This window comes from Cupressus sempervirens, chromosome 10, assembly GCF_028749045.1.
Source record: "Cupressus sempervirens isolate cs-2001-9-10 chromosome 10, ASM2874904v1, whole genome shotgun sequence".
NCBI lineage: Eukaryota > Viridiplantae > Streptophyta > Pinopsida > Cupressales > Cupressaceae > Cupressus > Cupressus sempervirens.
Window position 1 is genome coordinate 360,571,233 of NC_143127.1, and position 13,678 is coordinate 360,584,910.

Sequence of the window (13,678 nt, forward strand, 5' to 3'; positions counted from 1 at the left end):
GGAATGGTTGTGTTCCAATCGTCACTGGTTGTGCTGTCAGGACTCCCAATGGCTTGATTCCATGTTGATCGGCCGTTAGCAGCTGGAATGTAGGCAGCCATAATGTCAGCTGTCCCAACTTTTTCCGAGTGTCTTCAAGCAACACATTGACACCGGACCCTCCGTCCACAATTGTTTCCGTCAATACAGTCCCGAGAATTCCCATTTCGACGACTGTTGGATGGCGTCCGGATGAGAGGGCTAACAACATCGGATCTTTTGCACTTGCGCCACTTTCCTTCTCCTTTTTGTGCACTGTACTTGCTCCACTTTCTTGCTTCGTTCCATGTTCTCCTGGTAGTTGAGCAGCGGGAACAATGTTTGTGAGTGCCGATCGGAGCTGAGGCATAGTGAGCAACTAATCACTTATCCTGACAGGTATCTCGGCTTGCAAAATTTGTCGGACAATGTTCTATTCTGCGCAGTTCCGTACGGAAGTACTCGGCGTGTCCTTCAAGTGTGTCGTTTCTGCCTGTGTTGCTTTCTAGATCTCTACCCGTGCTTCTTCCAGTCTCTTCTTTTCTTCCGCCGGGTCGGGGTACACTTTTGCTTGCTTCCGTGTGATGGCCAAAACCTCTTCTTCGTTCGTCCCGACGGTGATCAAGTTTACTCCCGACTTCGGACACCTAGCATCTTCATGATCACCAGGTCCACACCATCTGCATAACAACTTCGGTGTGTTCGCTGTTGTACACTCTCGGGCGAAATGACCCCACAGATTGCATGCGCAGCATTGAACTATCGGCCGACCATTCGCATCATACTGAATTCGACTCCTTCCGCCATTATTGTTGTTGCTAGTATTGTTGTTATTTTGACCATGCCGGTTGTTTCTGTATCCACCCGATGTGGCACCTTCCGTACTGGTGTTCCCGTTCCCTCCAGACGGGGAGGCCTCCTGTGTCAGGAACACTTGCTGTGGTGTTCTTGTTTTCAAATTGAAAGGGCATTCCTTTACTGAGTGTCCCATAATCTGGCAGATCTCGCAAAAATGCTCTTTCGGGCAGGATCCCTTCGTATGGCCTTCTTTCTTACATTCCGTGCACCATAGGTCATTGCCCTTAGGTTCCTTGTTCATGTTCTTGAATTCCTTCATCATCCGAATCATGTCTTTTTGAAGGGCACGAACCTTCTTGTTGCTTCCTTCGTCATCGCTGCTATCATTTCCGGAGGATGCATCGTCATCTGAATCGGACGAGCTGGTCTTCTTCTTCTTCTTTGTCTTCTGGTCACTTTCGAGGTTCATTGCCCAGTTGTACGCTTCATTGTATGTGGATGGCGGCACGATCTTTATCTTCTTCCGCAGCTTCGGGTGAAGGCCTTCGATGAACCATCTTTTCTGTAACTCGTCAGCGGGCTTATTCTCCATCTTACTGATTAAGTCCTTCAACCTCCTGGCAAAGACCCGTACAGTTTCATTCTTCTTTTGCTTGGTATTGAATATCTCTGCGACAATTTCATTGTCATCACGCAAAAGTTGAAATTTCGCGATGAACTCCTTCTTAATGTTATCCCAACTATTTAATTTCTGTGGATCAGCATCAGTAAACCAATCAATGGCAACACCCCGTAGGGTTGCGGGAAATTGTTGGATCCATTCGTTTGTATCTGTTACACCATTCGCCCTCCAGATCGTTTCACATGTTTTACAATGTCGAATGGGATCAGCTGCTTCATCACCATCAAATTTAGGCAATTTTTCCTTTGGACCTGCCATTATTACTGTATGTCGAGGGTTTTGTTGTGTACCTGCGCTGTTTTGCACTCCCGCGCTGGTTTGAGCACCCGCGCTGTTCTGAACACTCGCGCTGTTTTGGACACCCGCGCTGTTCTGTACACCCGCGCTGTTTTGCACACCCGCGCTATTTTCTGCTTTCGCGCTGTTTTCAACACCCGCGTTGTTTTCTGCTTCCGCGCTGTTTTCAACACCCGCACTGTTTTCTGCTTCCGCGCTGTTTTCGACACCCGCGTTGTTCTGTACACCCGTGCTGTTTTGGACACCTGCGCTGTTTTCTGCTTCCGCGCTGTTTTCTGCTTCCGCGCTGTTTTCAACACCCGCACTATTTTCTGCTTCCGCGCTGTTTTCAACACCCGTGCTGTTTTCTGCTTCCGCGCTGTTTGGTGGTGAAGAGAGTTTGTCAACCGTAGCTGTCCGTTCCGGAAGTATATCTCGGACGAAGAGGTCACTCCACGCTCGTACTCCTTCTGCACTCCGAGCCGTGCGAGTCAATTTGCTTCCGTCAGGATTCTCTTCCCGTGGCGTATGCAGGTTCAGAAACTCCTCCCTCGCTTCTTCCACCAAATCAAACCGTTGTCAAGTCTCCTTCAACAATCCTTCCGCACTCTTGCTTCCGTCGGAAATCTTCTGAAACCTCCTTCGACGCTCTATCTGCTGAGCCAAAATTAAATTTTCCTGCGCAACGCGTATGTCATCTTTTTCTTTTAGCTTACTCTTTTCTTTGTTCAACTGATTCGGCATTTAATTCATCTCCGCCTGCCTGCGTGCCAGATCCATCGGGCAACGGCGCCAAATGTTTACCATATGGATTAATTAAGCAACGCACACAGGAAATAGACACGAACACCGAACAGCAAATAGCAGAACTTCTATTATTATTCGCATATGCCAACAGTACATTATGCTTTTCTCATATGATATGATATCAATGATTACAATGCTTCCTAAAGGGGTTATAAATACTTTCCGACGAACCTTCCCGAAGGTATCCGTCGGCCAAGTACATTATACCCGTTACAAACTGTTTTACCCGTCGGCTACATAACAATACTTCTACCGAAGGGACGCGTCGGCCGATGCACAACTTCTGCCGATGACAGAAAATTCATGGTATGCTAACTATAATATGCTTTGATATCTATAAAGGGCTTCCCTGGGTCAAGCGAAACTTAAAGTGTACTATGAGAGCAATTTTGCAGTTACCTACTCTTCGTTTGTCACTGACTTGAGGTAATTGATTATAAGATATGGCTAAGCTTTAGAATATTTCAATCAGTTGGCAACAGCAACACCATACATGATCAATTACATCATCACTTGTTTCAAATCAAAGTCAAAATCCATCTATTCCTAAGTGGAAAAATAAGTGTAACTGTTTGGTTGGATCAATTCAACAAAACTGAATCTAGATGTACAATAAAGTAAGTTTATTATACTCTTTCAACCAATGTGGTTGTTTTACCTTGAACTTATGCAAATGAAATAAGTCAGTACAAATGGAAGGATACCACAACAGACGAGTATGATGAACTGTAGAGAAATGCACTCTGGGTTTTTGATGATTCCCCTTATGGAGTCAAACGCATTGAATGTAAGTGCTTCATAAAAAATTTCATCTAAGTATAATGCAAATAAATCTATTTATAATACAAAACAAGATTGCCTCCAAGGATACACTCAATAAGAGGATATTGACCATCACTAAAATTGCTGTTGATATAAATAAGGAGCACAGTCTAAATGACACTTGAACTCCCAACATAAAAAAAGTTGAGAAGTACACCAAATGCATTTGAATAGTTTCCTGAACAATGATTTGGAAAAAGTAATTTGCATGCCTGGGCTCAAAGGTTTAAATCCAAGGTTTTACAAAGCAATCAACCTATGAAGGCATTGCATGGATTGAGACAAAGCTTTCAGAGCTTAATGTTCAAAACTTGAAAGCTGTCTATAAAAAGCTGATTTTATAAAGAATGAATCTAATGAGTCTATTACTCAAATACAGGGAGAGAAGATAATAATTATTGTCATCTATGTTGATAAGCTCGTATTCATTAGGAGTCATGACAGAATCTGTTCTAAAAAATTAATACTAGTGTATAGAAGTAAATCAATAATATTGCAGCCTCTTCAATTCACAAATAAGATATAATTTAGGAGTGGTTAAAAGACTTCAGATGGAAGATTGATAGCTTCACCAGCTTCTCTAAATCATAATCTGAATCTTTTGAGAGAGTGGCAGATATTTAAATGGTAAATGATAGCACGAAATATAAAAATTTGATTGGTATTTTAACTGACCTAATAGCTACACAGCCAGACACTTCTCGAATTGCACCATGGATATTCAAGACCAGTAAATGAGTGAAAAACTTGAAGGATTTATTACAAAAAAGTACACTATGATGATATTAATTTCTACGATAATTCTGATGCAATTTTGAGAAAATAGTGATGACTACTGTAAAATCAGTACCAAAACTGCCCTGTATTAGCATCTGTAGATGTAGTTCGACCAATTATTCAGCAACTCTCACCTACTCTATAACCTACTACTACGATTCAAATACTGTGAGGGTCGCCTATTATTTTCCACCTATGTAGAGTTTGAAAGTGAAATTTTGATTGCAATAGGGGATCCTTTACATAATTCCCCTACCCTAACTAGGTACCCTTTGTTTAATTTATCTTTCATAGCCCATACTATCGTTTAAGTATTCTCTGTAAAAGTTCTTATGCAGTTTCATACTTTCTAATAGAAAAACTTATTTTTTCATGGATTAAACTTAAGCTATAGCATTTTTCATCATTATTATACATTTTGCACCTAAGTCCATGCTCATGTACAAGAAGAATTGTCAAGAACATTTCTTGAAGTTTTCTTTTTCATTTCAAATCATATATGTTTTAAACTTAATTTAATATTTTTCCCTGGCTAATACCCTTGCAGATGATATTGACTGTGCTCTACCTGTTTTAGTGCTTTTTTCCAAATTGTGTCTTTGAATTCTTTACATATTATGAAGTGCATGTGTCATCTATTCACACCTAAGGCTCTCGTTTGATTTATAAAGTGGTGTAGAATGGTGTGAGAATGTGTGGCATTTATGCATAGGAAGAGATACAAAATTACAAATAGCTTCATTCTTTGAGGAAAAAATAAGTAGCATTGAACTAGGGATCATCTTTTGACTCTTTTATGTATGGTTTAGCTTGTCTCAAAGGTTTTAAATCCAAGGTCCTTATGCTTAAACAAACTATATTGGTTGAAGTGGAGATTTCTCTCTCTTTTTTTGTCCATCATTTAATGCATTTTAAATGAGCATTTTTTGTCCATATGTAGTTGACACTTCTTCATTTATTTGTAAGATGATATCGAATAAAGAAAATACAGCTATCTAATAAAAATGCATCAATCTTTATAATTATTTCTTTACTTGTATGTGGTATCCAACGGACACAATAACAAAAAAATACACCAAAATGCCTATACTGACCGGCTCATATTTTGTGATGGCATACACCCATCCAAGCCCAACTTCTTCATATAGTCCCCTGAATGCCTACAACCAGTGATGTGGGGCAAAATTGATTATAAGAATGTAGAAACCACACTGCAATTATAAATAAGTAAATCAAAGCCAAACATAGGATGATTCATGTTTCTCTTATTTCATTCATTAAGAAACTCCAAAAACAACATTTTAGTGCATGACTAAAACCCAAATAAATTGAAAGTCCATTACGCCCTTAGCATGGGAAAAAATTTTGCGGACTCCAAGTATTTTATCGCATCGCCAAAGGTGGAACTATCGACAAGGCACGGTAACCATTTTAAAATGTCTCCTTCTCAAGCAATGTAGTAGGATTACCAATAGTGAGAAAGCAAAATGTTCAATAGAATGCCGGAAGGATGACGATGGTGATAGTCACATAAAAGAGAGGGAATCTCCACCAATTCTTTAATACATATGTTGGAGTTTGCATCGACATGCAATATTGACCTCTACCACTTCTTTGATGTTGTGTGCGCTGTGGATGGTATTAAAATGTGACAGATGCAGGGTTCTTCTTCAGACATTGTAAAGTTGGGATTCCAGACCATGCAGACTGCTTGGATGGTGACAATGAGCTGCTTAACCAAATGGCGAGCATGGGATTACTGCTAGCAAGCTCATACGAACTGTTCGACAGATAAATGTGCTCCATTGACAGGAAAGTTCTTTTATACTAATTGCAAGACTATGCACAACATAGATTCATTGAAGAATCTTTAGAAATTATCAGGTAAACAGAATTGGCATGTGCACAACCAAAATCATTGTTGATTTCCTCCATTGTCATGCCAAAAACAAGAGCTTTGCAACAGAGGTGTGCAATGTCCACATTTTCGCTAGCATTAGAGTTGGAGGGATTAGCCTATTATTCTGAAGCTGGTAGGCTAATTATTGTGGATGGAAGGTTATTTGAGGCAAACATTCGATTATGGGGGGGGTCTTGTCTTCTTCACAATTCGGTATGTTCTAGTTTGGTCTTCATTTGTCTGAAATTGGACTTTGTTTGGGCTTAGTTTTACGTGTTTACTATTTATGGTAAGTTTGGTGATGATTGGGAGGGGGCCTTTCTATTTTAGGAAAGTGCATTTAGTCACATGGGGAAATAATAGGTGCAACTCCTATTTCAGATGCTATATTTAAAGAATAAGTATTCTTGGAGTTATTATTATTTTAGTGGCCAAATTATTATTAAATAATTAAAAGGCTTATTATATTTGAGTCATCATTGGAAGGGGCATTTTATTTTATTAATTCATGGAAGACTATGCCAAGGAATTAATTAAAGTATTTGAGTAAATTGATTATCATTTTATATAATTACAAATTCAAATATGCAACCAAAAGCAAGGTTTACATTTATGTGAAAAGTGTATGGAAGAACATATTGGCTGTTGGTGTGTTTATAAAGATTTTGGCTTTAATTGTTACAAAAAGAAAGCCTCTAGCTTTGATTCATTCATTCATCTTGCTTATTGATATTTGTTGAAATTGTCGTTAGAACTTAGAAGTATTCAAGGGTTTTTTATAAAAAAATAAGTTTTCTGAAGGAATTGTGAATTCATATCAGAATTGTGTGCACTTTGAATTGGTTGAGGTTTGCCAATGAATTGTGTTTGATATTAACAGATATATCGCAGTGTTTGAAGCTATCTATTGGTCCGATTCAATCTAGAGAAGTGAATGTTTTCTGCTGAAAGTGGGTTAGTGTTTGGTGTCATGAAATTCTGATTAATTGCATCGAATGGAACAGCTACATTGAGTACAGTGTTTCAGCTAGGCAACGTTGGATTGTTCAATGTGCACAACAATCTCTAATAATTACCAGCGCAAATTTCTTGACAGGCTGCAATCAAACCAATGGAAGCAGCATTAGCATATTTAGGGCCGCGGGTGCAATCATTGGTCCGTGCTTGCTGCTGGAGACCAGAGTTCCATTTTGGTTATACCAGATTCCGTTTGAGTTCTAAATTGATCATGTTGCATTCAGCATTGTGAATATTATCATATTACCTTATAGAAAATAAAGTTAGTATGCAAGTTAAATTGCATGCCAAGTGTTGTTTAAAAGCTAATTGGCTGTAGATGCACATTTTACATGTAAAAACCATATGTATGCATTCAAATGATTATAAAGGATTGCATTTGTCTTTCAATTATTTACTGGATTCCTTAATAACCATTTGCTAGCATTGAACCTTCATTTAAGATCATTTCAAGCAAGCAAATGCAATCTGAAAATAAATGGCAGCAAGGTTTCACACAAAGTGTTTGACAAAATGTCAAACATCCAAAACTGAAACAAATTTAGTGTTTGTCAGAGGAAGAACCAATAGAGCTCTTACAAGGTGCCATTGTTTATCGAAACATGTAGACAAGGAGCTTTTGTCAGATTTTTGGAGCTGTCTCATATAAATCCAGTGTGAAAAACAAAATAATGGAATGCATGATAGGGAAAATTGAATTCCTCAATCTTTGCAACTCACTCCATGTCCATGATAATAATGGGAGCTTCAAAACAAGGTATCGATGCCCATAAAATCAAAACCAATGTGGAGATATTATTGTTAGAAATGCTCTAGCAGGCATTCATGTAAACTGTGGAAGCATAGACAAGGTATTGATCTATTTGACAAAATGCCACTGAGATATATCATCCCATGGAATGCTTATCATTATGAATGTCTGGTGATGAGATATAGGCAACGAACCTGAATTTGGATGGCCTTAATTACTTTGTCGCTACATGGAACGTAATGATTGTAGAATATGCACAAGGTGGATTTGCCGATAAATCTTTACAAATGGTTAAGCAAGTGCAATCTGCTAACATGAAGGCCAACCCCTACAATGTGTACATGAGCACCAAACTTGGAGATAAAGTAAGAAGGGACGGCTCCACCAGAGGACAATATTGTGTTCTCTAAGTTTATTTTCCATTGTTAATATCAAGATCGGCGGGAGGAGATTCGTACTGAATGCACAACAGGTGTATTTTCTATGAGTGGACACTCCGGTAATTCAAGAGCATCATGCTTCTTGTGGTGCCAGTCACAGATCCTTTTCATTCACAATCCGATGTTGAGATTTAAGGATGCCTAGCCAAGGATATGCCATATCATAGAATACAATGATTTCCATGAATGAATAAAAATGTGTGTAGCATGGCAGATTTGTGGTAGAGTGTAAGTATAAATCTTGACCAACTTCGCAGTCAAGCTTCCCAACACTCGCAGCCTTAACTTTGCAAACTAACAATTTGATGAAATGCGAAGGAAAAGAATGGAGATATTGATTTCGCCAAAAGTGGCTTATTGCTGAATAGTTTCACTAAAATCCAACTAGTCATGATCATGGAAGTAAGAAGAAGAATGGGGATCTCTCGAATAATGAATCATTGGCAATGCATAATCAAAAAGTTTCTCACACAACTGATTCTCCATATTTCAAATAGTGGTGATATTTCTGATGTAAAATACAGGGTTGACAAAACAGTTTATGAGCAAGGTGAGGACAATTGCATAGGTAATCGATGCCTTCATGGAAAAAATGACAAGATCAAGGATAAAATTAAGCCTACAGTACCACAAATTGGAAATTGTAATTGCAAATCTTGCTTCACAAATTTTTACTTTTGTCCAAGGTTCTGTGTGTTATGTCTGTTTTGTATCTATTTAGCCAGATAAAATGTGGAGTTATATGAAATTCTTGTGTTACCATATTTTCCAAGCAAAAGGTACTCTCAAGGAAAGATTTGGACAAGTTGGAGAAGAGAAACATTGATGCGGAATTCCCGTGCCCACTTTCTTCTATGACGTGTGATATACTTCCTTTTTGGAGGGAGAGACTGAAAAATGCATCAGACAATGAATCCAAAGATACAACATGGAAACTTTTGAAGTCTGCAATCAATGCCATGGATGATACTCAGAGGAGAAGCTTAAAGGAATTGAATATTAAGGCATTGAACGCATTTAAATCATTTATGCATACTCCATTTTCTGATTTGTGACATCTATTGTTTTCCATTCCGGAAGGCGTAAATAGGTAGAAGATCACAAAGTTGGAAAACGTTTTCAAGTAAATGAAATTGAGTTGGTTCAAGGACGATAATTAGTTAATCTTCCTAAGAGGGCTGCAGAGAGATGCAGAAATCTATCAAAAAGCTCAAGGAATGGTAGCTACTCAAAAACTATTTTTTGGTCACTCTTGGTCAAAGGTTAATCGATTGTCCATTTTTGCACAAAATCTTGAGATTAATTAACCTCTCCAAAAAGTGTAAAAGTGAGTTAGGTATTAATTAACTTAGGAGCTAAGGTAGTTATTTTTGTAAAGCCTATTAATACAAGGCTTATGTAATGTAAAAAGGGGGTACCTTTTTCGCAAAGGGGAAATTATGGAGAAATTTTCTTAGACTTTTGGATTTACACTATGCACAAAGTGTTATTGAATTTTTATACTTCCAAAAAGATAATGAATACATTTAGTCAGATGTCTCAAATGTATGCACAAATTTTTATTACTGATTTTTTGTATGTCAATTTGATAATCTCTTTATGTAATAGTGAACTCCAGTTGTTCTTCTATCTATGCAATTGATAGGATGAAGGGCATTCAATTCCCAGTATCTTGAGGTGAACGTACTAGAATAGTGCATCTTTTTGTATGCTAGGGTCTACTATCCATTCTTTGCCAACTATTGGCATAGTTGACAATGCTAGCAAGGTGAATAGGGTCTTCTGAAGACAGCATTCTCAGTGACAAATCTATTTACCAACACAACTCAAGACTATATACCTCAGGATGATCACTGAGCCAATTCCCTTGGCATTACTAAAATGCGGATTGACTCTATTGATGCTCATTACTAACTTGCATTCCTTATACCTGTTTGAACAAGAATCTATTTCTGTCAGCAACTCAAAGATTCCTAAACCCACTCATTAGCCTACATGAATCGCATGAATTGGCTAACAACCTCTTTGTGCGAAACTAACTTAGAATGGGGACATTACATTCATGTAGCCAGATGCATTATAGCATAGGACCTAAATTATGATATTTAGTTTGTTTTGGTGACAGTTTACATTGTTTTTTTGTGATGTTTGTTTCAAACATAGCATGCTTGACTTTCCTATGTAAGCACATTTAATAGATTTAATTGCAATGACAATACAATACTTGCTTGCAATTTTGGTTTTGCTCTACTTTTCCCCAATATGATATTAGAGCCATTGTCAATTTAAAGGCCTACATTTGTGTTTGATGTAATGAAAAAAATTTAGGACATACTAATTTGTTTTCAACACATGTCTATCTATGAGGGCAAACATGATTCTTTTTGCAAGAGGGACCTAGAACAGAGCAAAATAAAGTATCTTTATTATAATTCCATATGACACATAAGTGTTGTAATAACAACATGATTGGTCATGTTTTATATAGGTTACATCACGCCAACAAAGATCATTTGGATTCAACATTAGCATATAATTCAATGTGTGCAAGTAGTGCATAGAAATATCTCAGTACAAGTAGTGGACAACAAAGAACATTTGGATTCAACAACGTATAATTGCTTGTGCTAGAACATCATGGATAGTTGGTTGCTTAAGTGTGAAGTTTTATGCAAAGAAATGTACCGTTTTTGGTGATGGCATAGCTAGGAAGCAAAGGAGGCATGATGGAAGAAGGTACCCAACAACCTCAATGATAGCTTTGTGTTGGCTAAACTTTTGTAAGTCACTATAACTACAACTTACAAAATTGTGACTTTAGGCAACAGTGTAATGAGATAAATCTCGCCGCTCAATAATAGGGAAGGTTCTCTTCTTACCATAGGTCGCTTCAATAGGATTTTAATTGAAATTATACAAAGGGGTGGTTCTCTCAATCTATTCCTCTTTTTAGGAATGATCACAAGTAACTACAACTTTAAACTCTACAAAAATCTCCTATTGCTACCATAATACGGGTCACTTGATGGTTGACACAAGAGAAACTTCTAAGGTACTAGTTAACTATAATACTTTGGTGGGATATTAACTAGAACCCAATGTCTCTTGCGATTAGCCTGATTTCTGATTTAACTAAAACACTTAACAAGGCACGAAGTCTCTTTACTAATGTCTTCAAAATAAAAATGGCTCAAACTAAAGCTCAAAGTATTTAGTCCTTAGTAGTTTGCAGCGACTATTAACTATAGCAATTCTTCTCCTGAGCTCTTCCAAAAAACAAATTGAAAACTCAAATGATTCACACAATAAAAGATAGTAGATGAACTCAAGAATGATTAAACAATGGAACATAAGATAGATAAGATAAGATAATAATATTAATGTCCACGAAAAACCAACAAAGGTTTATGGGATTGAGGATACAAACAGAAGAGTTGGCCCAAGCAGAAGCACCCAATGGTGACTGAGAAGAAACAAAAGCCAAAAATAGTAAAAGAAAGAATACAAGAAAAGGACTAAGGGTCCTTCCTTGTTACAAAGAAGTCAGTAATAGAAGGGTAAACCCTTCGATGATCCATAGTCATATATTGCCGTGTAGAACTGTTGTAGGACTATCGCTATTTGGAGATATTGGTGTAGTGTCTAATCGATCTAGAATGAGAAGTACTGGAAGGCCTTTTCAAACCCTGTGGAGGAGACAAGGGAGAGAAAAAGGCAGTAATGAACTGGTCTGAAGTACACCCCTGAGGTATAAAATACTGTAAGGTAATCTATCAAAGTTGGGTGGCCTCTTGAAGATAAAGTGCAAGACACCATAGATCAATATAAGTAAAGAACATCGAAAGAGAAGAACAATCTTTGAAAAGGTAGTAAAATCTTCCTTTGATCTCATAGTAGAGAGGACATTGAAAAATGAAGTGGATCTCAGTCTCAACCTCTGCCAAAGTACACAACTAACATATTCGACAAGCACGATTCATATGGTGATCAATCTAAGCCCAGAGGTGGTGAGAACCAACCCTGAATGAGGCTAAAGAAAACCGTAAGGCATGATTCTAGCGTCGATAGAGATAAGCAGGGCGATCAATAATACCATCCAGAATCACAAGAAAATGCTCAACATAGTATGCCATCCTAGGTTGAAGACCTCCCAGGGGATTACTCCAAGTAGTGGTAATGTACTGTTTGTAAATATCCTGTCTGACGTGCTCATTCAACTCCTGACATGAGAGGAGGAGATGAGCAGGAGCATCAAGTGAAAATTGATAAGGAGGAAGTCGATCAATCTCGATACCAATATTAAGTGAAAATTGATAAGGAGGAAGTCGATCAATCTCGATACCAATCGAACCCAACAAAGAGGTGGCCTGGGCGTACCAACAACGAGGTCTAATAGAGGTGTTAGATCTCAAAATCTCAATAGAAGAACAGTATGCTACATAAGGGTATCTGTGCTAGTCAACCCCCAACTCCATAAAGCCACGAAGCCGATGAAGAAGCCAAATCAAGTCAAAAATGGCTGCAAGTTTGAGAGAATGAGCTCCAAACTCAGCTAAGACAATGTTGTGAGGGGTGCGTCTGTGACATCTAATGATACGCCGTAACATCAGTGTCTGAACCCTCTCAATAGAAGCCCAATTAGAAGCAATATGAGAAGGCCCCCAAGCCAGCAAGCCATAGAGGACTATCAGACGAACCAAGGAGTCAAAAAGGGACAACTTGGATGAAATATCCTAGAAATGATGTCTGAAGCACTGTCTTTCCATCAAAGTCAAGGAACCCATGCCCTTGCTAACTCTGGACTGAATAGCTGATCTCAAGCTAAAGCACAGCCCTGGGAACTTCACACGGAGATACATACAAGAGGAAGTAATCTCAACCTCCTAGCCCTAAAAGAAGAAATGAAGATGAGAGATCTTTAAACAATTAAAGACCATAACCCGAGTCTTGGACAAATTGACCACATGCTACTGCTGATCACAAAAAGAAGCCAGACCATCAAGGACTCTCTGCAGGGTATCGAGAGAAGAGGCCAAGAGAACCACATCATCAGCAAAAAGGAGAATGGAGATCAAGACCTGATGTAAATAGCACCCATCGCCCGATTGAGAGGACTTCACTAGGAAATCCTCCAACTCATCAATATACAAACCAAACAGTGTAGGAGAAAGAGGACAGCCCTGTTTCACTCCAATGGTACTCTAAATCGGAACAGAAAAACCCTCCAGAGTCCTAAGCCTACCAGTTACCTTCTCATAAAGCCTCATAATAGCAGTCTGTAATATATTTGAGATCCCAATCTCATGAAATCTCTAAAATAACGCCAACCTAGGAACAGAATCGAAAGCCTTACGGAAGTCCACAAAACAACAATAAAGCCTCCTCAATGA

At 38.4% G+C, this 13,678-nt stretch overlaps 1 protein-coding gene across 5 annotated transcripts in view; it reads right to left on the reverse strand.

Moving 5' to 3' along the window:
• LOC149534136 (Putative thiol-disulfide oxidoreductase DCC) overlaps window positions 1–13,678 on the reverse strand; it is a 291,905-nt gene that overhangs the window by 148,462 nt on the left and 129,765 nt on the right. For all 5 annotated transcript variants that reach the window (XM_089805389.1, XM_089805393.1, XM_089805390.1 and 2 more), the window contains one exon: window positions 5,275–5,340. In XM_089805389.1, the coding sequence (XP_089661515.1) occupies window positions 5,275–5,340 (66 nt within the window). The remainder of the gene's footprint in view (window positions 1–5,274; window positions 5,341–13,678) is intronic.